This window comes from Mus caroli, chromosome 1, assembly GCF_900094665.2.
Source record: "Mus caroli chromosome 1, CAROLI_EIJ_v1.1, whole genome shotgun sequence".
Classification (NCBI taxonomy): domain Eukaryota; kingdom Metazoa; phylum Chordata; class Mammalia; order Rodentia; family Muridae; genus Mus; species Mus caroli.
In genome coordinates, this window is record NC_034570.1 from 182,911,568 (window position 1) to 182,931,617 (window position 20,050).

Genomic DNA, 20,050 nt, shown 5'->3' on the forward strand with positions numbered 1-20,050 from the left:
ATCATTAGCAATCATTTTGTCTCACCTTGGGATTGTCTGGAATTTTATTTTTGTATGTGTAAGGGTACTCTGCTTTTTGGAATTTTCATTAAAAGTCAAACTCAAGAGAGACTGGTTGAAGCCAAACATGGTGACGTCCTAGTTACTAGATTTAATAGTAATAATCACAGGTTAGCTTCATTTCCAATAGAAAAATTAATAGACTATGTTGGCATAGTTGCTTCTATCTGTGACTCTAGCACTAAGGAGGCTGGTGGGAGGGTCACACGTTCAAGGTCAGCCTAATAACTATACCTTTCTCAACAACAAATGAATTAAAGATTTGCATTCTGGCTTACATGCTTGTCACTTAAAAGTTTGATGGGCATATTTTAGCTAAGAGCCTAACAAAGCAGCTCACATTGAAAACAAGCAAACATGTAGACCTGGAAACCTATAGACCAGTGAGTGGTTTTCAGCTTCCTCATGCCGCAACCCTTTAATACAGCTCCTTATGTTGTGGTGAGCCCAGCCATAAAATGTCTTTCACTGTTACTTCATAACTGTAATTTTGGTACAGCTATGATAATTGTAATGTAAATAGTTTTGGAGATAGAAGTTTGCAAGAGGGGTCATGACCCACAGGTTAAGAATTGCTGCTATAGACAATGTAAACTATTCTCAGCTGCATAGGAAACTACTGACCCCTCTGGTGCCACATGAAAGAAGCCCAACCATTCCCTTCCTACTTATGTTTCCTTCAATATTTCTTACACGCACGTGTGTGTGTGTGTGTGTGTGTGTGTGTGTGTGTGTGTACTTGCCACATACACAGAGTGTGTGTAGAGGTCAGAGGACAACTTGTGAGGGAGATGCAGATCTTTCCTATCATATGGATCCCAGGAGACTGAACTCAGGTCTTTAGGCTTGGTGGCAAGCACCTACTAAGCCTTCTTGCTGGCCCCTGTTTTCCCATCTCTCCACCTGTCAGAGGAACTGATTTTCTTTTATTGTAACATGGGGATAGGCCAAATCAAGAGATACTGGAGTTGAACACTAACATCACTCTCTTTAGACTATTGAGTTTTTGCTTTCTCAGGGTTTCTGCTAAAGAAAACAAAAACAAACAAACAAACAAACAAACAAAAACCCTTCTTCCTGAGATGAAAACTATTTTTGTGATTTTCTGTTAGACGCTCTTCATCTGTCCTCAGATTGGGGTCTGTGGAGACTGACTGTGTGGTGTGAACCTTTACCAACGGCTTCTCCCTATATTTCCCTAGGATCCAGCAACATGTTTAGTGTTGGAATTCCTTCCCAGGGTACAAAAGCATGCATGGTAGGACAAAGAAGGGCAGTTGGAGGTGGTTACATGGCCAATTAAAGACAGCATGACATAGACAAGCACAGTGAGGTAAGAGTTAGTGTGCTAATCTCCATTTGGTAGCATTTCTAGAAGGCGGGGCTAAGATCCAAACATTTCAACTTTATTGAAATTAATGTGCTGGAAATTAGTGTTCTCCAGGATGCTTACCTGCAGGCAGGTGTAGAGCTGGTTTTCTAGGGATCTTAGTTTGCCCTTCAGCTTGTCTTCATTAAGCTGTCCCTAAAATAAACAGGATTAGTTAGTAAGCTAAGGAAAAACCAACCAACCAACCAACTAACCACAAAGAGGCTTGCTACATCTCTCCAGCCCTGTCCCACAGCCAAATCTTGGTGCTGTGGGCTGAACCCCTCTAGGTGCAGAGGTGGCTAAGGCACTCTGAGGGGAAGTTGGTCTTCTCTCTGTAGGCCCAGGGTGATCCTGATTGACCCCAAATTCTCTTTGTATCTTGAGTTTCTCTAACAAATGGCACAGACAGCAAAGAAGGCCATAGAGAGGGAGGTTTCTAAACTGCCCCCCCACCTCCAGCTTTCCTTGCCTTCTCTCATCCTGGACCTTTGTCTGTAGAGCACAGGTATGAAGCTAAAAGAGGTCTTTGCTCCTGGGGAGAATCTGATTTGTTCCAGCTCCTTGTTAGGGGTTGAAGTATGTTTGTTCACCCTTCAGGTTTGTATGCTGCAGTGAGCTACAGTATTCTATGTAGAACGGGAGCATATTTGGAGCTTGTGATGGTTTGAATATGCTTGGCCCAGGGAGTGGCACTATTAGGAGGTACGAACTTGTTGGAGTAGGTTTGTCACTGTGGTCATGAGCTTAAGACCCTCATCCTAAGACCCTCATTGTCTCGAAGCCAGTATTATGCTAGCAGCCTTCAGTTGAATATGTAGAATTCTCAGAGCCTCCTGCACCATGTCTGCCTGCATGCTGCTATGTTCCCACCTTGATGATAATGGACTGAACCTCTGAACCTGTAAGCCAGCTCCAATTAAATGTTGTCCTTATAAGAGTTTCCTTGGTCATGGTGACTGTTCACAGCAGTAAAACCCTAACTAAGACAGAGGCTGCACCTTCAATGAAGTTAAATGCAGTCAAATGAATTTAGTCTGTCTGATAGTGTTTTTCTAAAACAAGACCAGAACACAAGGGTAAACTGAGGGAAGACCACAGAAGACAAAATAGGTGTTGGCAGCCCATTCAGCAGGAGGGGAGACTGGTACTGGTGATACCTTGATTTCAGGCCCCAGGACAGTGGGCAGAGGTCTCTGTCATGGCAGTCCTTGCATTTCACACCCTTCATATCCACTGAGAGTTCCTAGAGCCCCTCAGAATGTTCAACTCTCTTGTATATAAATATGTACATTTATCTAAGGCATATGTATATCTTCCTGTATGCTTAAAGTCGTCCCTGACTCTCACACACAGTACACTGGAAATACCATGGAAATGTCAGCTATAATGTATGGTCTTGGCACTAATTACAAGAAAGACAAGAAAAACAGGATTTTTTCCCCCCTTTCAGTTATACTTGATCCAGTGTTGGTTGAATCTGAGGCTTTGGAACCTGTGGCTGTAGAGGAATGACTACTGGTGTGTGTGTTCCTCCCTGTCTGGCAGGACTCCTGAGAAATTCTTTGAAAACTGAGAAATGGACCTACAGATACAAAACAGAGTAGGTTTTGGCACGGGGAGGGGTAAGAGGGCTTCTTGGAAAGTCACAGAGCAATTCAGAAGCTGGGTCAACCTAATGGTCTGTCCCTGCCCTGTCCCATGAGACCCAGGTCCTGAGGTGCCTCATGGCACTTTAAGGTAGGTGTCCCTTGATCTAGGACCAAGCAGAGAAAGATGAGCAGAGGTGCAGTTCTGGTTTCTAGTCTTGTAGCATTTCAGCTATAAGATCCTTGTACCTGCATACATTGGAGCGTTTCACCTACTTTGCTGATCTTTGTACCTGTGTACATCCCCCTTGCCAGCCTTGAGTTTTACCCAGGGGACATCCGTCTGGAGTAGTGGGTGTGTCAGTAATGAGAGTATGTTTTTTAGAGATAGAGCTGTGAGCAGTTAGTCTGCAGTGGTTTTCATATTCCTTCTCTGACTTGTCTACCCAAGTTCTGTGGGACTCTTGGAGACCTTTCTCCAGGCCTGGATGTTGTGGCTCCTGGTGTCAAACTGACTTCCAGCCCTCATGGCTAAAAAGACTAAGGTGGAAGAGGGTGTCTGGGATGAGGTGGGCCTCCCTTTCTGAGAGTCGGGGTGCCTGGGGAAGACAGGAAGTGGCATCGCACAGCTCCCATTTTGATCTTATTTGTTTAATTCTTCTAACTGTAGGGACCAGGGGGAGCCCCCACCCTTTCTGCTTCCTGTGTTACTCAGCTGGGCCTTGCAAAAGCAAAAATCTTTGCCAAAAACAATTTTCTAAAGTGCCTCCTACTATTAATGTTTTTCTCAGCCGCATGTGGGAAAGAGCAGAGAGAAAGGGATTTGGCATTCACAATAACCACAGGGCTTGGGACCAATGAGAGAGAAGGACAAAGGCTTCCACTGTTCAGGCGCAGGGGTAAGTGGTAGAACAGCTGCATTCCCCAGAGGGGCCTGTTCACTGTCAGTCTGGCGGCACCACACTAAACTGGCCCCACCCCGCCCTGCTCTGTGTTGGTCTTCCCACTAACTGCATGCACTTTTCTTTGCCCAAAATCTACAGTGCAGAAGCCAGCCAAACCCACCAAGTTTAAAGACCAAGATCGTCTCCTTATAGCGTGGAAGGAACATAAGCCCCAGACAGAGTCCTTGGAATGTCCTCTGGGCACCTTCCTATTCTGTAGTATCATGTTCAATTCAGTGTTTTCCTCTTCCAAGTGTTTATGTATTTCAGCCAACCCCCAGATTATTTTTCCATTTATGTTGCAATGCAAGACAATTTACAGTATCCCCTTTCAAGTAGGAATAGGGGCTGCCACCCAAGTCTAGGGCATGAACAAAATCTCTTGTACATAGAGCTCTGCTTCCCAGACTCCCTAAGGCAAGCAGGAAAGTCCCAGCCACGTTCACGTTGCTGCAAGTGGAGCACAGGGTTTCCTGCCCCCACCCCCTGACTCTACCCATGCTGACGACTGTGTTAGAGTATCTGAGAAGCTCTAAGGCTACAGACCTTACCCCAGGAGCCTGGAGCATCTTGGAAAGGAGAGGAAGGCAGTGAGGAGGCCACACACACACACACACACACACACACACAGAGTATTGATCCAAGGCTTTAGATCCTGCTACTGTTTGATCCCCCTGCCTCAGCTCTGTTTCCAAAAACGCCATACCTTCACCACAGAAGCCCCTTCCCATGGCTGCTCATCTCTCCCCTAACAGCTTGCATACTGGGTGAAGCCTGTTCCCTCTGTGTTGTCATCTCAGGATCTCAGTTATGCTTTGCAGAACTTAAAGCCCCAGTGCTCCACTCCTGCTTCCTCTGCAGGCAGAGCTACTTTTGTTCCAGTGGCCAGACCCAGCTCTGGGTTCTCAGCAGTTCCTAGGGATGTCTTCAGGGGCACCAACCCTGGGGTTCTCCTGTAGATCTTACCATGAACATCCTTGCATGAGAAGCTGCAGATTCATACGTGGACCCGAATGGAAAGGACAAAGTAGACACTGCGCTTAAGCCCTAGTCCCAGTTCTGACCTCATTCATTCAGCTACTTTCCTAACATCACCAAATGAGGCCACGGTCCAATGGCTTACTGAAGTTGTCTCAGGAGGGGTGGAATTGGAAGTGTTTTGTTTTGGGAGAAGTAAGGGTTCTCAAATGAACAGTTATGGATGACTTCTTAAATACAGGAAGCTAGAAGCTTGGGGTGGGAGAAACAAGAGAAGTATGTGTGTGTGTGATGTGTGAGACCTGGGAAAGGTGGGAAGATGGGAGTGAGGAACCAAGCTGGAGCCTGGGGAAGAGCCTGGGATAAAATAACACCCTCCTCCAACTTTATGGTAGAAATGGTTTAAAAAGGAACACAGGGCCTTAATATATAGACCAGGCTGGCCTGGAGTTTGAAATCCTCCAGTCTCAGATTCCTGATATCTACATGAATAGCTCTTACAGTATCTGCCTCATTCCCACTAAGCACAGTTGGCCTGGGCTTTCTAGAATTCTCCAGGGCCCCACCCCTCACTCAGCTGGGCCTTTGATTAGAGAAGCTGTGAACACAGATCAGATCATTCCTTTCCGTTCCGTTCTGTAGTGAACAAGCTGCTCCAAACAGGCAGGTTTCTCAACCTGGGTGTGGTATGCAGTTTCATGGTTTTGCCGTTCCAAAACAAAATGTCCGCTGTGACACTCATGCACACACACATACAAATATGTATTTATGTGTGTTTGTGTGTCTTTTCATTAAATCTGAAACAAACCTTAGCCAAAAAGGTTCAAGTCTCCTGTTCTGAAACTGTGAGAGAGGTCTTTGTGTGGTGCTGTTCAGACAGGATCCCTTCTTGTCCATGGCTTTGGGCTATACCCAGTGCTCTGCACACCTTGGCCTGGAAACAGTCTAATTCCCTAAGTGCTTTTCTGCTTTTCCTCCACATCAAGCTGCTTCTGAAATGGTGAGCTCCGGCTCATCCTGTAAGGCCCAGCTGAGAAGGTCTCTGCAAACAGCCTGCCTTACTCTACCTCAGGCAGAGCCACTCTCTTTTTCTGTGTCAGGCTGCACATACGTTTGCAGCCATGTCTCACTGGCATTATCTGCTGTGACTCTTCCTTGCTGGACTATGAGTCTTTCAAAGCAAGGGCTCCATTTCTTTTTGTTCCTGAAGCCCTGGCATAGAGTTGAAAGTCACTCAGTATCTGCTGAAGGGGTGCGTGAGATGAGCTCAATTTAGCTCTGTACCGGAAACCACCTCACATGCCCAGCTGCCCAGCTCAGGTTCCTGCCCTGCTAGTGGAAATGACTTGGCAAGCAGGGGCCTGACCAAAGGGATTCCTGAATCCAGGTCCAGTGACTAGCTTGCAAAGTGGGAGTGGTGGTCTTCTGTGTCACTGCAAACTTCCTGGAGTGTTTCGTAACTTCCTGTTTCACTTCTTTAAGCATAAACCTTCCTACCAATGAGGCGCATTGGGGGCATGGGAGACTGGCGTTCTGCCTCAACACTCCTGCTGCCTTAGGCTTTGGTGGCACCAACCTGCTTATCGTCTGTTGGACACATGAGCTCCTAGAGACTCTTTCAAGGGATCTGCAAGGCCTCTCCCTTTCCAGCATGTGTCTCCATGACACTGAATTCTTTCAAACACTTTAACTAAAAGAGTGAATCACAAGAGCTTGAATTCAGAAGCGAATAGAGTTTAGCTGTCTTTTGTTCAGCTAGATATTGTAAATGTATATTGTATATGCCGCTTCTCTCTTTTTATCCTTTTGAAAACAAAATTCTTCATTAAAATAATAAGTTAACGAATGATGCTTGACTAGTGTCATTTCAAAATTAATGTTTCTAAATTTCTGTTTTAACTTTTAACAAGGTGACTTCTGATATGGTACACATCCAAAGTTCTTTGGAATTTTCAATTAAAACTTAGTATAAAGAATCCTGGGCTGGAGAGATGGCTCAGTGGTTAAAAGCACTGACTGCTCTTCCAGAGGTCCTGAGTTCAATTCCCAGCAACCACATGGTGGCCCATAACCATCTATAGTGGGATCCAATGACCTCTCTTGGTGTGTCTGAAGACTGCAACAATGTACTCACATATATAAAATAAGTAAATCTAAAAGAAAAAAAAAAGAAGAATCCTGATGTAGGGGCTGGAAAGATGGCTCAGTGGTTAAGAGCACTGACTGCTCTTCCAGAGGTCCAGAGGGAATTTAATTCCCAGCAACCACATGGTGGCTCACAAGCATCTGTAATGGGATCCAGTGCCCTCTTCTGGTGTGTCTGAAGACAGCAATAGTGTACTCATATAAGTAAAATAAATAAACTTTTCTTTTTTGAAAAAGCATCCTGATATAAAGAATTAGAGAGCCATTGTTCCAAACCAAGTCATGCTCTGGCTCTTAGGTGTCCATACTCCTGTTTGTAACCCGATCCTAGTGTGCTCATTTGCTTGGTAAATGCCTGCTGTCTGTGTGGCTCCAGCTTCTTCTCTGGAGTTGTCTGTTCCCTCCTGTAGTCTGCCCTACCCTGGAAGCATTTCTTTTCATTGTATTATTTTGGTACGTGTTTTGTTTTCAAAACTATGAACTCTCTAAAAAGCAGGACCCTGAGCCTAGAGTATGGCAGTACATGACTTTAATCCCAGCATTTGGAGTGCAGAAGCTGGTGCATCTCTGTGAGTTCAAGTCCAGCCTGGTCTACAGAGCAAGTTCATGACCATCCAGAGTTATATTTAGTAAGACCATGTTTTAAACAACCAACCAAGCAAGCAAGAAAGCAAGCAAGCAAGCAAGCAAGCAACCAACCAACCAACCTAACAACATGTTTTTTCCTAAAGAACAAATTCCCAGTACTTGTAAGCAGGAACATGGTGTTTGGCTATCTAGAGAACGAACAGACCATCATTAGAGACCTGAACTTAGCTAAGCGATTATATGACTGTGGGCAAGGCCTTGGCCTGTTACAGCAAACAGAAAATCAAACTAGATCACCCATTAAGCCCTCTCTATTCTGCCACCCATCTACAGGCAGAGTATTGTCACAGACTGGCTTGTGTGGATCTGTGATGGTTAAGTTTGATTGTCTGCTTCATGACGTTTAGAATAACACTGAAGACAAACATGTGGGTGTGTTTGTATGGGAGTTTCTAGATTGCAGAGGTGGTTAGACCCACCTGCAAAGGGACTATCCCATTCCATGGGCTGGGCTTCCCAGTGGGAAAACAAAGTAAGGACAGCCAGATGAACACCAGCATTTCTGTCTTAGCTTCTTATCTATGGATGCAGCATGACCAGTTGCCTCACAGTCTCCTGCTGCCATGACCCTCCTCCCCACCATGATTGATCATACTCTAGAACCATAAACCAAAACTGGCCCTTTCTTGGAAGTTGCTTTTGTAGGGTATTTTGATGATTTTGTTGTTGTTGTTCAACAACAAAAGTAACTAACAAGCACAGAATCCCTCGTGAAAGCCTTGATTTTGACAACACTGCGTAGGCATTTCTTTCTTTTCTTTCCACAAGTTTAAAGGCAGGCCTCTGTCTCCTTTTGGTTCTGAGTCTTCCCTAGGTATGCATTTACTATGTGACCCTTTGACCACTGTATCTGAGTATCACCACTTTTGCCTCTTCCCAGAGAGACAGCCCTCTCCTTGTTACCTGGTATGCTGAGAAATGAGGCGGGCATGCATAGAAGCCTGCATACTTTGTCTGAAGAAGACTTTACCCTTACCTTCCAAGAGCTGTCAGAGGCCCGGATCAGGGCAGGCAGGAGGTCCTGGAGAATCACCATTTTCTTTTTTAGGATCAGCTCCCTTTGTAAGGCTTCCTAGAAGGGATATGCAAAAGGAAAGATTAACCTGGAGGAAGAGTAGGTGGAGAGCTGTGTGTGTGTGTGTGTGTGTGTGTGTGTGTGTGCGTGCATGTGTGTTGCGGGGGGGGGAGGGGGGCTTACCATGATACTTACTTTGAGGTATTCCGAGAGTTGAATGATGTCCTAGTGGGAGAGATGAAAGAGATTCAGGAGGACTTCAGCATAGAGCCAGAGCCCTGGCAGGCTTACAGGTAGCAGATCTCTTTTGCCTTGGATCTGGTAGGGTCCTTCTGGCCCCACATCTACGCTCAGGACCATCTGGCCATCCTGGAAGAAGGTATCCCTCCACCCCAGCCTGAGTTTATTACAGAATCCCAGAATGATAGAGCTTAGGTGCCGTCTGAGCCAGACCCCCTCGCCCCCCAAATGAGAGTTCTCTTACCTTGTCTAGGACAGCAACTCCACAGCTGGGAAGAGAAGGAAAACATGACAGTGGGTCAAAGAATAGAAGCAGGAAGGATGCCAGCTGCACCGGGCATCCCTGCTGAAGAATAGTAGGGTGGGGAAGGGCTTTTCCTCCTCAGTTGGGGGGGGCTCCTCTTGGTGTGTCCAGTGGAGGTGTTCCAAGTAAACATTTGGAGGGGTAGATGAGATGTGAAGCTTTAGGGTCAGGAACACAGAGGAACTCACTTGGTTTGCTGACTGGCATCATTCTTTATTGTTGGCAATGCCTCTTCTGCCTTTGTCTGAGTGCCTGAGAGAGAGAGAGAGAGAGAGAGAGAGAGAGAGAGAGAGAGAGAGAGGATGGTGCAGCATCCAGGGAAGGAGGGAGGATGAGGGGAGGGATTGGGGAGCTGGACTGCCATTGCAGGTCAGGGCTGAGCTCTCACCCCGGTGCTGTCTGTGTGGCTTCTTGATGTCAGAGTCCTGTGGTGGAAAGGCTCTCCCATGGGAGGCATGGTGGTCACCCAGATCCCTCTGGATGCCTGAGGAGGAATGATGTAAGGCTGGGAAAACCTCAGAGCTTATCCCCGTTTCCTGGAAAGCAAATGAATGATGAAGGATGCTGAATGCCGCTCTGAAGGGCCTCTTAAGTTTTCCAGACAACTGCAGAAAGAAGGACCAGACGCTGCAGATGTAGCTCAGTGCTAGTGGACTTGCCAGGCACAAACAAGGCCCTTGACTCCATCCTCAGCATGGAAAAAAAAAAAAAAAAGCAAAATGGTAATCACATCTGGGTGCACTGAGTGGTTTTCCTGAAACTCACATGTTAAAATTCTAACAGTTTTGGGAAATGGAGCCTTTGGGAAATACTTATGTCTGAGTGTGGGGCCCTGATGAATGAGGTTAGTGCCCTACCAGAAGAGCACTTGCCCCTCTGCCTGCTTTCTCCTAAGAGTGGACACAATGAATCTGCACACAGGGAGAGTGTCCTCATCAGATTTCAGACACACTGGAGCCTTGAGCCTTATAAATGATGAGAAATACCTTTCTGTGCGCAAGCTGTTCTGTGCGTGGTAACCTGTCACTGTACTCCGATATTTCCCACCTATAAAACCACTTGTTCTTCCTTGTCCTGGACAGGGAGAATGTCTTTCTTTGGCCAGACAAGAGGCCAGTCTCCCTTCATTCTCCCATTTCAGCCACTCAGCCATGTGCTGATTTAGAGGGAGAAGTGGTCAGAGACTTGACAATAGTCAGATCAGGCCTTTTCTAGGCCTTTGGCTCCTGCCTATAACAGAGGGCCTAGAGGGCCTGCCTGCCTCTCCTTACAGCCACAGGACCTTTGAGCTTTTCCACTGAAAGAAGACAGTTGGGAGGATGGGATAGTGGTGGTCACAAGCTAGTCTTTTTACCTTTTCTCCTACAAAATAATAATAAAAGAAAGGCACTAAAAGCCCAAGAAGTATCTATGGGATTCCATCATGGTCTGACCTGATAACCATGGGCAGGCAGTTATTTCACTGTTTTCTGTTCTATCCTTCATACCCTGGCCCCCCTCGCCCAGGCCAGTCAGAGGCCTTGTTACCCTGTAAGGAGGCAGCTGGTTCCTTGGTAGTTATGTTCCAGGATGGTTGTTCTGGGCAGCTGTGTGGCAGCCTCATGAAGGGGCCAGAGAGACAGTGCAGTCAAGTGAAGTGCTTGCCTTGTAACCATGAAGCTCGGAACCCATGTTTTGTTTTGTTTTGTTTAAAAAGCCAGGCTGGTGGTGAGTGCCTGTAATTTCATTGCCAAGGAGGTAGAGCCAGGCATCTAGATCCTAGGGGCTTGCTGAACATCCAGGATAGCCTACTTAGTGAGCTCCAGGCTAGTGAGAGACCCAGCATCAAAAAGCAAGGAATGATGCTTGGAGTGGACCTTTAGCTTTCATGTGTAAATTCATGTGCACCCACATGAATACCTTCAGACATGGACACGCGAGCACGCGCGCGCGCACACACACACACACACACACACACCTGCTATATGAAGTATCTATTCTTGGTTTACATGGATCCATTCCTCTCCTCAGTGTGCTGACACTATAGTAGGATAACACAGAGCCTGCTCTTGTGAACACTGCTCCTCTTATGCATGCTAATGGGATTTTTATGTATTTATGCAATATTAACCATGCAGACCCATGAGAGCAGAGGTGGCCTGAGTTGCCAGGGAAGGCTTCCCCAACCAGATGAGGCCTCAGTTGGGCGAAGCTATTAGAACTGAAGTGTCACAAGAGAGAGAGAAGAGTGGGTGTGAAGCCTTACTGGAGAGTAAGGGTGTGTCTGTGTGCATATGTGTGTCTCTGTGTTAGTGTGTGTGTGTGTGTGTGAGCGTCTGTGCGATGATGCATCTTGGGTTATAGAGCTGGGGATGTGGCCCAGTGGCTTGGTGTGCCGGGAGCTCATGCATAAGGGCCTTCAGCATTAAGAAAACAAAAGGAAAGGAATCTGCCAATTATGGTACACCTGTAATCCCAGCAATCAGGAAGGATAATGAATTTGAAGCCATCTTGGATTACATAGTGAGGCCCTCTCTCAGGAATAAAAAAAAAATCTTATACTAATTACTGACTTGAAATTGTTTGTTCAGTTATTTCCTTTCTTCCAAATAGGTAGGTGTAGGACCCTCCTCTTCAAAAGAAGTTAAATAAAGACACCACGGAATCTCTGAAAGAGCAGTGGTTGATGGCTAAAGGAAACCTGATTGCATGCTGAGGAAGGGACTAACAGAAACTGATTGTTAGAGTTGTTCATCCTTTGTACCTTGCAGATACCGCCCTTCTCCTCCCCCCCCCCCCCGGCCCTGGAGCAGCATTATCTCAGACATATCACACCTGCTGTCCAGGGAAAGAGGCCTTGTTGGCACCAGGCAAGGACTCCTTGAGGATAGACACTTGGCCTGTTCCTCCATCTGTCTTGCTGGAGGGCCCTTGTTCCCTGGCTTGGCCTTTCTTCTCTTCTTCCAGGTTTCTCCTTTTGAGGAACTGTAGCTGCCGAGCTCCCTGAAGCCGTTCCTTGTGTTGGGTCCTCAGCACCTTCCCTGGCTGGCGGCAAGTGGTCTCATTGCGGCGGCGGCGACGGTTTTCTCGGGTCTCCTGACGTCGCTCACACTTGGCCTCATAGCTCTCAGCCCACCGAGCCAAGCCAGGGGAGGACCTCGAGTCTGAGCTGATCATGGTGGCCTCCCGAGCACCTGTTGTGTTTGGCTTACTTTCCTTGAACAGCTGCTTGGATCTGCCAGATGCCAAGAGGGAGGAGTCAGTAGATGAGCTGAAAACTGACAGTCTATCTCTCTGGGTCAGGGTGGAAGTAGCACAGGGCTCCATCCATGTGTGTTGAGAACCCAAGGTCAGGACTCCCAGGCTCAATCCTGCATGAACAGGTGCAATCCGGTAAGGCCAGGTTTCTGCTTTTCTCTAGCACTGATCTCCTAAAGTGGACGGGTCTCTCCGGAGCCCCTTCTTCCTTGACTAGATGTCTCTAAGCGAGGGAACACGAAGAACTGACAGTAGCCATAATGAGCCTGCAGCCATGTGGGTGGCTTGTAGAACTGTGGACAGCCCTGCCCACTTTATCTCCCAGTCTAAAAAGGAAAGATGATGTCATCTTTACTGTCTCTTGCTAAGTGACATTTCTTGAGACCTAGAAGGATAGCCACAACCCCTCAGGAAGTGACCAGGTTTGTGGCTGGCACTCTCTGTTCCACTCCTAGCTCTCAGCAGCCATCTTGTGGCTCTGGACTGCCATGACCTAGGGAAACCTGCTCTAATTCCTTCATCACCACTCCCAACTTTCCTCTTTGTCATCTACTGTGTATCTAGTGCTGGACTCTGACTCTCAGCTGCTGATCAAGTCAGTCTGTTAGCCAAGGACCTTAAAAATGCTTGATGTTGGTTCATTTCAGAGAATCTGGTTCAGGGGCTCAGAGGGGGAGGTTCTATTCTCTTAGGATCACCTCCCTGCCAGGCTCAGTCTGGTCCCCAAATCTGCCATCTATCAAGCATGTGAGGTGCCCTCAACAAGAATCCTAAAAATCATAAGAAACAAGACAAGAGAATCCTATATAGTGGAAAGTCCTCAAGGAACAGTTTTCAGGACAGACCACCTTTGATGCCCCTCTAGGTGGCCTTGCCTGGCATCCATATAGTGCCCTAAACCCTCATCTTCACCCATCGGCTATGGATTTGGCTAGCCTTATTTTGGACTCTGGCAGCCTGGTGGAATCAAGGCTGGACTCAGATGAACTACACCACACCATCAGAGATTGTACCCTGCCTCCTATCCTCTGGGGTCAGACTGTGGTGATGGAGGAAGGTCCTCGTCACAGCCGCTGCCTCTTCTCTATGACCTGATTATCCCACTGCCCAGGAATTCAGTTCCTCGGTGGTTTTGCAAACACTGGTCAGCTCTGACCCCTCATGTTTATAGGCTGCACAGACTCTGCAGGAAGAGAGATCCCTGTGTTTCTTTGTTGGGACTTCAATGCCTATCCTAGCACAAGATCGAGTCCTGTGCAGGGTTCCTACTCTCCCTCTGGTCACAGTACTCATTCACAGGGCTGTTGCTGGGCAATCTCACTCTCTGGAGGGCTCTTGTGTGACTAAGTCATGTATACTTTTAATTATCTGACTCTAGAGGGCTGGAGGGACACTCTGCCTTGGGCAGAGCTTTCCCCAAGGACTGTGAGGTGCTGTTTGCCTTTCCCTCAGGCTTCTTCCCACTCTCCCTCTGTGGGGCTCCCTAGATCTGCCACATGTCATCCTGTTTATTTAATTATGTAGAAAATGAGCCAAAAAGCCTACTTGTGGTTTGTCATAAATGAATGTATAGAGGAGACTTGGAATTACATACATGTGCATCTTCAAGCCACAGCACCCAACTATTCTGTCTTCACTGAAGGAGGGGAAGGAACCCTTGCTTTGGGGCCAGACTGTGACTCACTTCCAGGTTGTCAATACCCACCAAACAGGTATGTGTGTGTGTGTGTGTGTGGGGGGGTGTTGCTAAGCCTCAGTGTTCTCATTTATAAGATGGAGCTAAAATTTCCCTTGAAGGGGCATGAATCTTAAAAGACAACACCCAACACCCACACCATATACCTAGCACATGGCATATGATAAGTAACAGCTTTTTAAAAATAATAGATATAAAAATATTGTAGTTATCATGGCTGGCGCTGAATACTGAAAACTTGGTGCTGTGAATCAAATGCCCCAGGGAACGCCAGACTGTAGGACAGAGAATGATCACTTTTGCCCTCTGATTCCCCTACTCCCTCTCTCAGTTCTGAACAGGGCTTGTAGCTCCATCTTGGAATAATTTTACTATGGTTCCTGTAGTCTCTGAGTTTGGGTTACAAGGACAAAACACTTCTCTGTGGTCTGGATGTAATCATCAACTCAATTAGGTCAGACAGGAAGGCAAAGAACAGGTAGGTGAAGAAAGGAGACGCCATTATAAGTGTGAGGGCTTAGGCTCCCCACTGTGGGGCTTTTTACTAGAGGGAGCTCCCAGGTTGCCTACCTTCCAGACGGGAAGAAGAAAGGTCTGAGGGGTTGAGAACAGGTCTGTGAGGATGTATCTTCCTGTTATCCATCTACTGTCTGTAGGGCCACTGAAATATGGCTATTTTACTCTCTGCATCATTAGGTCTTAATGCTTAGGAAGTTGCAATAGGAATGGCTCCCTAGAGAGAGGAGTGTCTCCAAACCCATAGCCTTCTACACCTCCTGGGGTGTGGTGTGACACCTGTATGGAACCACACAGCCTTCTAGGATGGTGGGATCATCCTGGCTTGCTTTAACGCAAGAAGGCTATGGAAAGTCTGATGGACAGGGACAGGCTATAGGAAAAAGGAACTGGTCCTGTAGTTCAGAAAAAGGTCACAAGGCCACTGCCCAGGATTTCTGTAGTTTCTGAGGTACCCCTGGCCAACATGAAAGGCCCTAGTTAGAGCTTGGAGGAAGGACTAGTACTGGCTAGGGAAGGCTCTCCTTCCTGCACAGGAAGACAGCAGCACACTGCCCCTCAACTACAGACATGTTGTTGACTTGCCACAGTTTTGCACATGCCTCCTGGCTGTGTATGCAGAGGAGATGATGGGTGGCTTCCTACACGAATCTGGCCTTCTTAGTTCAGAGTTCTCAGCGGGAGCTGAAGACCCCATTACAGGGATCTCTACATTGAAGGGATTGGGAAAAGTCATCTAATTTGTATTATGGATGCAGAGCACACCAACACCAAGCCATGCAACTCACACCTAACTGAAGCCAACAGACGGAGCAGAGCTGGGAGCCATACCCTGTGGTTGCCTGGGGTCTCTAGCACAGGGTGTTTTTTTGGTCATACAAGCCCCAGCGAGTACATTCTACCACCTGCTGCTATGCAGGAGCCTGGCATGGCAGAGCATACTCTGCCCCACCCTAAGTAAACAGATCCAAACCAAGATCCCAAAGCATCTTCCTCCACAGTTACCTCAAGTCCCAGGTTCTGTCTCAAGTGTCTCAGGAGAGCCTTCAGCCCTTTCTTTCTAGGTCTCTCTGGTCTCAGAAGGCCGGGGAAGCTGTCAAGCTGAGGTTCTAAACCCCCTCACCATTTTCTTCTTATACTGACGTTATTTTCGCACAGCAGCATGCTGAAACAGGAAACACAAGCCACAGTGTTCACAAACCTCAGTTCCTCTCCTTGCCCTTAGCAATTTGAGAGGGCCCCTGCACCCTTGGGGCCTCCAGGGCTGGTGAGGAAGTCCACCCAGGCACCCACTCTCCAACTACCTGATTGGTCTGCTCTCTGGCAGTTTCAGCCCAGTATTCACTTCCTGTGGTTGGTGCTGTAGCTCAGTAGGTAGAGTGCTTACTTGCCTAGCAAGCACAAAGCCCTGGACTCCACCTCCAACATTAAAAGCCAGACCTGAAACCCTGGCATTCAGGAAGTAGAGGCAGGAGGACCAGGAGGTCAAGATCATCCATATTGAGTTCAAGGCTAGCCTGAGCTACATGAAACCCTGTTTTTTTTTTTTTTTTTTTTTTTAAATGTCTTTCTAGGACTACACAGGGATGAATTCTGGGCCATATCTATACCTTGCCACTTCTGTGGTAAGACCCAGGAGGGATGTTTCTCATACCATCTAGCTCTTTGGAGTCTCTTTTTCCCAATACTGGCATTGGGTAGAGTCTCCTGTGGTCTGAAGGATCTGTGTGTTTTGTGGAGTTCCAGATCCTTGAGGGCATCCTGGATTCATGTCTTTATGAGGCAGTGTGGAGGGGTGAAGTATGGAGGGCTAAAGGGCAGAAGGCAGGTAGCCAAAAAAAAAAAAATCTGAAAAATCCCAGTGAATTGAACTAAGAAATTTTGGGAAAAATTAAAGAGAACTGATACATTAAAAAGAAACTTACAAATGGGAAATCCCAGAGCAACTCAGGATAGATAAACAGGAAACTGAGTTTGTACAAGTTCAAGGACTGCTCTGGAACCTTCTGAACAAGTCACTCAGTATGGAGATTGGATGGTTGATGTGGCTGCTGTGACTGTACAGTTTGACATGTGTGAGGCAGGTGTGAGACAGGTGTGAGGCAGGTGTGAGACAGGTATGAAGCAGGTGTGAGGCATGTGTGAGGCAGGTGTGAGGCATGTGTGAGGCAGGTGTGAGGCAGGTGTGAGGCAGGTGTGAGGCAGGTGTGAGACAGGTGTGAGGCAGGTGTGAGACAGGTGTGAGACAGGTGTGAGACAGGTGTGAGGCAGGTGTGAGACAGGTATGAAGCAGGTGTGAGGCAGGTGTGAGGCAGGTGTGAGGCAGGTGTGAGGCAGGTGTGAGGCAGGTGTGAGGCAGGTGTGAGACAGGTGTGAGGCAGGTGTGAGGCAGGTGTGAGACAGGTATGAAGCAGGTGTGAGGCAGGTGTGAGGCAGATAATGATATATTCAAGTAGCTAGGATAAGTTTTGTTAACATGGAGAACTTATCACAGTCCTCTTCATGACGGCTATTTCCTCATTCTCTTAAGAGAAAAAGTCAAGAAGTAGGCAGGAAGGAAGCACACAGGCCAGATTCTTACACTAGAACCCAGACCAAGGAAGTTCCTAGGGTGAGAGATACCCGAGAACACAGGGAGACAGGAGATTGTATCAGAATTGCCATAGATCCTTTTGGACTTTATTAAAAACTATATAGAAATGTATACAGAGATCAAAATCTTATCTATGGCTGGGTACTCTTTGGGCGCTATACTCATGCTACTGGGACTAATGTTAATGCAAGTTCAAAGTCACATAGCATGGGTTCATGAGTGCATGGATGCATGGATACATGAGTGTATTGGTGCATTGGTACATGAGTGTATGGGTGCATGGATACATGAGTGCATGAGTGTAGGGGTGCATGAGTACATGGGTGCATGAATGCATGAGTGCATTACCAGCCCAAGTAATTTATTCTAGAATAAAGCTCCAGGTACTTTTATTAGTCTACTAGTGGTATCTATCTATCTATCTATCTATCTATCTATCTATCTATCTATGCTGTGGTTTGAATCCCCCAAAGTTCCACATCTCAGAGCCTAGCTCCCCACCTCATCACTGCTGGAAGGTGCTAGAATCTTGGGAATGGGCTTAGTGGGAGGCAGTTAGACTGTTGGTAGTGTGTCCTCAGAGGGGAGAGTCCATCTAGGCTCTTCTCTCCACTTTTTACTTTCTAGTCATGAGGTGAGCTTTTGCCCTGTCATGAAGTTCTGCTCTGCTGTTCACCTCATCACAGGCCTGGAAACGTCTGAGGTAACTGATCATGGAATGAACCTTCCAAACTTCTCTCTTCATAACTGATTTTTTAGGGAGTTTGTTAAGGTGAGGGAAAGCTGACTGACAAACCTTGAGTCTGTCAGGAGGTCTGGGGTAGGCAGATTGTTGTTAGTCTCTCGAAGTCTTTGCTCTTTAGTCTTTCAAGGATTTTGCTGGTCACTATTAAATCAGATGTGCACACATCTCAGAGGTGGTCCAACATCCAGGCAAGAGTATTCACCCCCTACATTTACAAGGTTGTCTGCTATGCTACATGGAGCTAGTTGCAGTTCACATCTGTGGCAGAACAGGCACTCAGTCCTCTCTGGGGTCTGTGTGGGCCTTGTTGGTGGAGTGTCATTTAGACATAAGAATCTCGGTTTTCTGTATAAGAAGGGTTCACTGTAGACAAGATCTGTGTTTGTTGTATAGATTCTGTGAGGTGACTGCCTGTTATCAAGAGCTATTTACTATCCACCCAACATGCATGAAGCTGAGTTTCATTTGAAGTACCACATAAATTGATCATGGTGGTGTATACATATAATCTCTGAGCTCTGAATGTGGAGGCAGGAAGATTAGGAGTTCAAGGTCATTCTCTGCTGCCTAGGGAGTCTGAGGCCAGCCCATATACCCTACATGAAAAAAAAATTACATCACAGCCAGAGCCACAACCTTGTACAAAGCCCAATGCAACCTCACACACACAGTCATATGCATACCACATACACACATATATATCTAGTAACACATGCACATGTGTGTGGGCATGTACACACACACACACACACACACACACACACACACACACACACCCCTTACAGCTTCTGAAAGGGCATCTGCGCTGTTTAATCTTGGACAGCTGTCACCCTTGTCATTGACCTTAGCCACTGGGATAATTTAAGAGCTCTCATCTAATCCCCCTTTTGCTTGCCGCACCTCCAACTGCCTCGTGGTTTACTGTAGCATGTGTGTCCCTGACACAGTGCTTGTCCTGAATCAGCATAGCTAATGCATCTCTCTCTGCTGTTTAGCACAACAGTGCTGAAGACCCTATGGCAAGACACAGGCTTGCCATAGCGCACCTATATCAGGATCTGTTCTTAGGATCCAGCATTGCAAAGAGCAAGTTACTTTTTTGTCCTAAGATGATAAGAGGGGGCACACTAAGCTTTAATTTTATCATTCTTCAGGATATATCCTCAGGCCCGGAGAGGGGTTTATCATGGATAGATGGGTATATAGTAACTGACAGAAAAGCGAAGTTAAGGTAGTTAAGGTAGTTAAGGAAGTAAAGGTAGACTGAAAAAGGAGGCCTTCCAGCCAACACAGGACACACTGCTGTCAGTTTTCAGAGCATCTCAGTGCCTTTCTTCCTTCCTCTGTGACAAGGAAGAAAACCTTGTAACAGAGATTTTCCCTCATCCTGAAGGGCTGTTTTCTATACTGGGAAGTGTCCCACCTTTTCAGGGCCCAGCCTAAGCTCCCACCTCTTCTTCTAGGTAGGGCTTGAACTAACGAGCAGTACTTGGAGACTAAGATAATGACATTGCTTACTTATGGACAGATTTATATAAATTACCAAGTTAGCAAATCATCCTTTATAAAAATACGAAGTGCTTCCACTCTTTGCCGTGTAAGAGCCTTTACTCCTATGACTTTTGAGGTCAGAACCCTCACAAACGGCTTCAGCTCAGAGTCCCAAGGACTCAGCAGAGGTGACTCCTTATGTACTGTCTGATTCTAAAGACCTGGGCTCTAAAGTAAGGTAGTTATTTAGTAGTGTGGTCACTATTTATCTGATAGGTCCAGCCCTGGTTAAACTATCCTGATTACATCACAAATGGTGCCCACTCCAGAGGGAGTCCCTCCCTCTCCATAGCCTGTTCTACTTTTTGACATACACCTTTCAAATCTGTTCTTATTTGGCATGATCTGTCACGGGTATCAATGCAGGGACGTTGTTCTGAACCGACCCACTAAAGCACAGGGGATGTATACTGCACTGCC

General features: G+C 46.8%; 1 protein-coding gene across 2 annotated transcripts in view; it reads right to left on the reverse strand.

Moving 5' to 3' along the window:
- The window catches only part of Traf3ip3 (TRAF3 interacting protein 3), a 26,893-nt gene extending 10,943 nt beyond the window's left edge, over positions 1–15,950 (reverse strand). Inside the window, exons 1-8 of one of the 2 annotated variants that reach the window (XM_029482610.1) lie at positions 15,747–15,950; positions 12,107–12,506; positions 9,681–9,828; positions 9,481–9,544; positions 9,233–9,257; positions 8,944–8,973; positions 8,710–8,805; positions 1,514–1,585 (exon numbers count right to left, since the gene is read on the reverse strand). In XM_029482610.1, coding sequence (XP_029338470.1) covers positions 1,514–1,585; positions 8,710–8,805; positions 8,944–8,973; positions 9,233–9,257; positions 9,481–9,544; positions 9,681–9,828; positions 12,107–12,448 — 777 coding nt within the window. In that variant the 5' untranslated portion in view covers positions 12,449–12,506; positions 15,747–15,950. Of the gene's footprint in view, positions 1–1,513; positions 1,586–8,709; positions 8,806–8,943; positions 8,974–9,232; positions 9,258–9,480; positions 9,545–9,680; positions 9,829–12,106; positions 12,670–15,746 lie in introns of those variants that run through there. The other variant, XM_029482609.1, reaches the window with a different exon arrangement.
- Between the last annotated feature and the right edge of the window lie 4,100 nt (positions 15,951–20,050).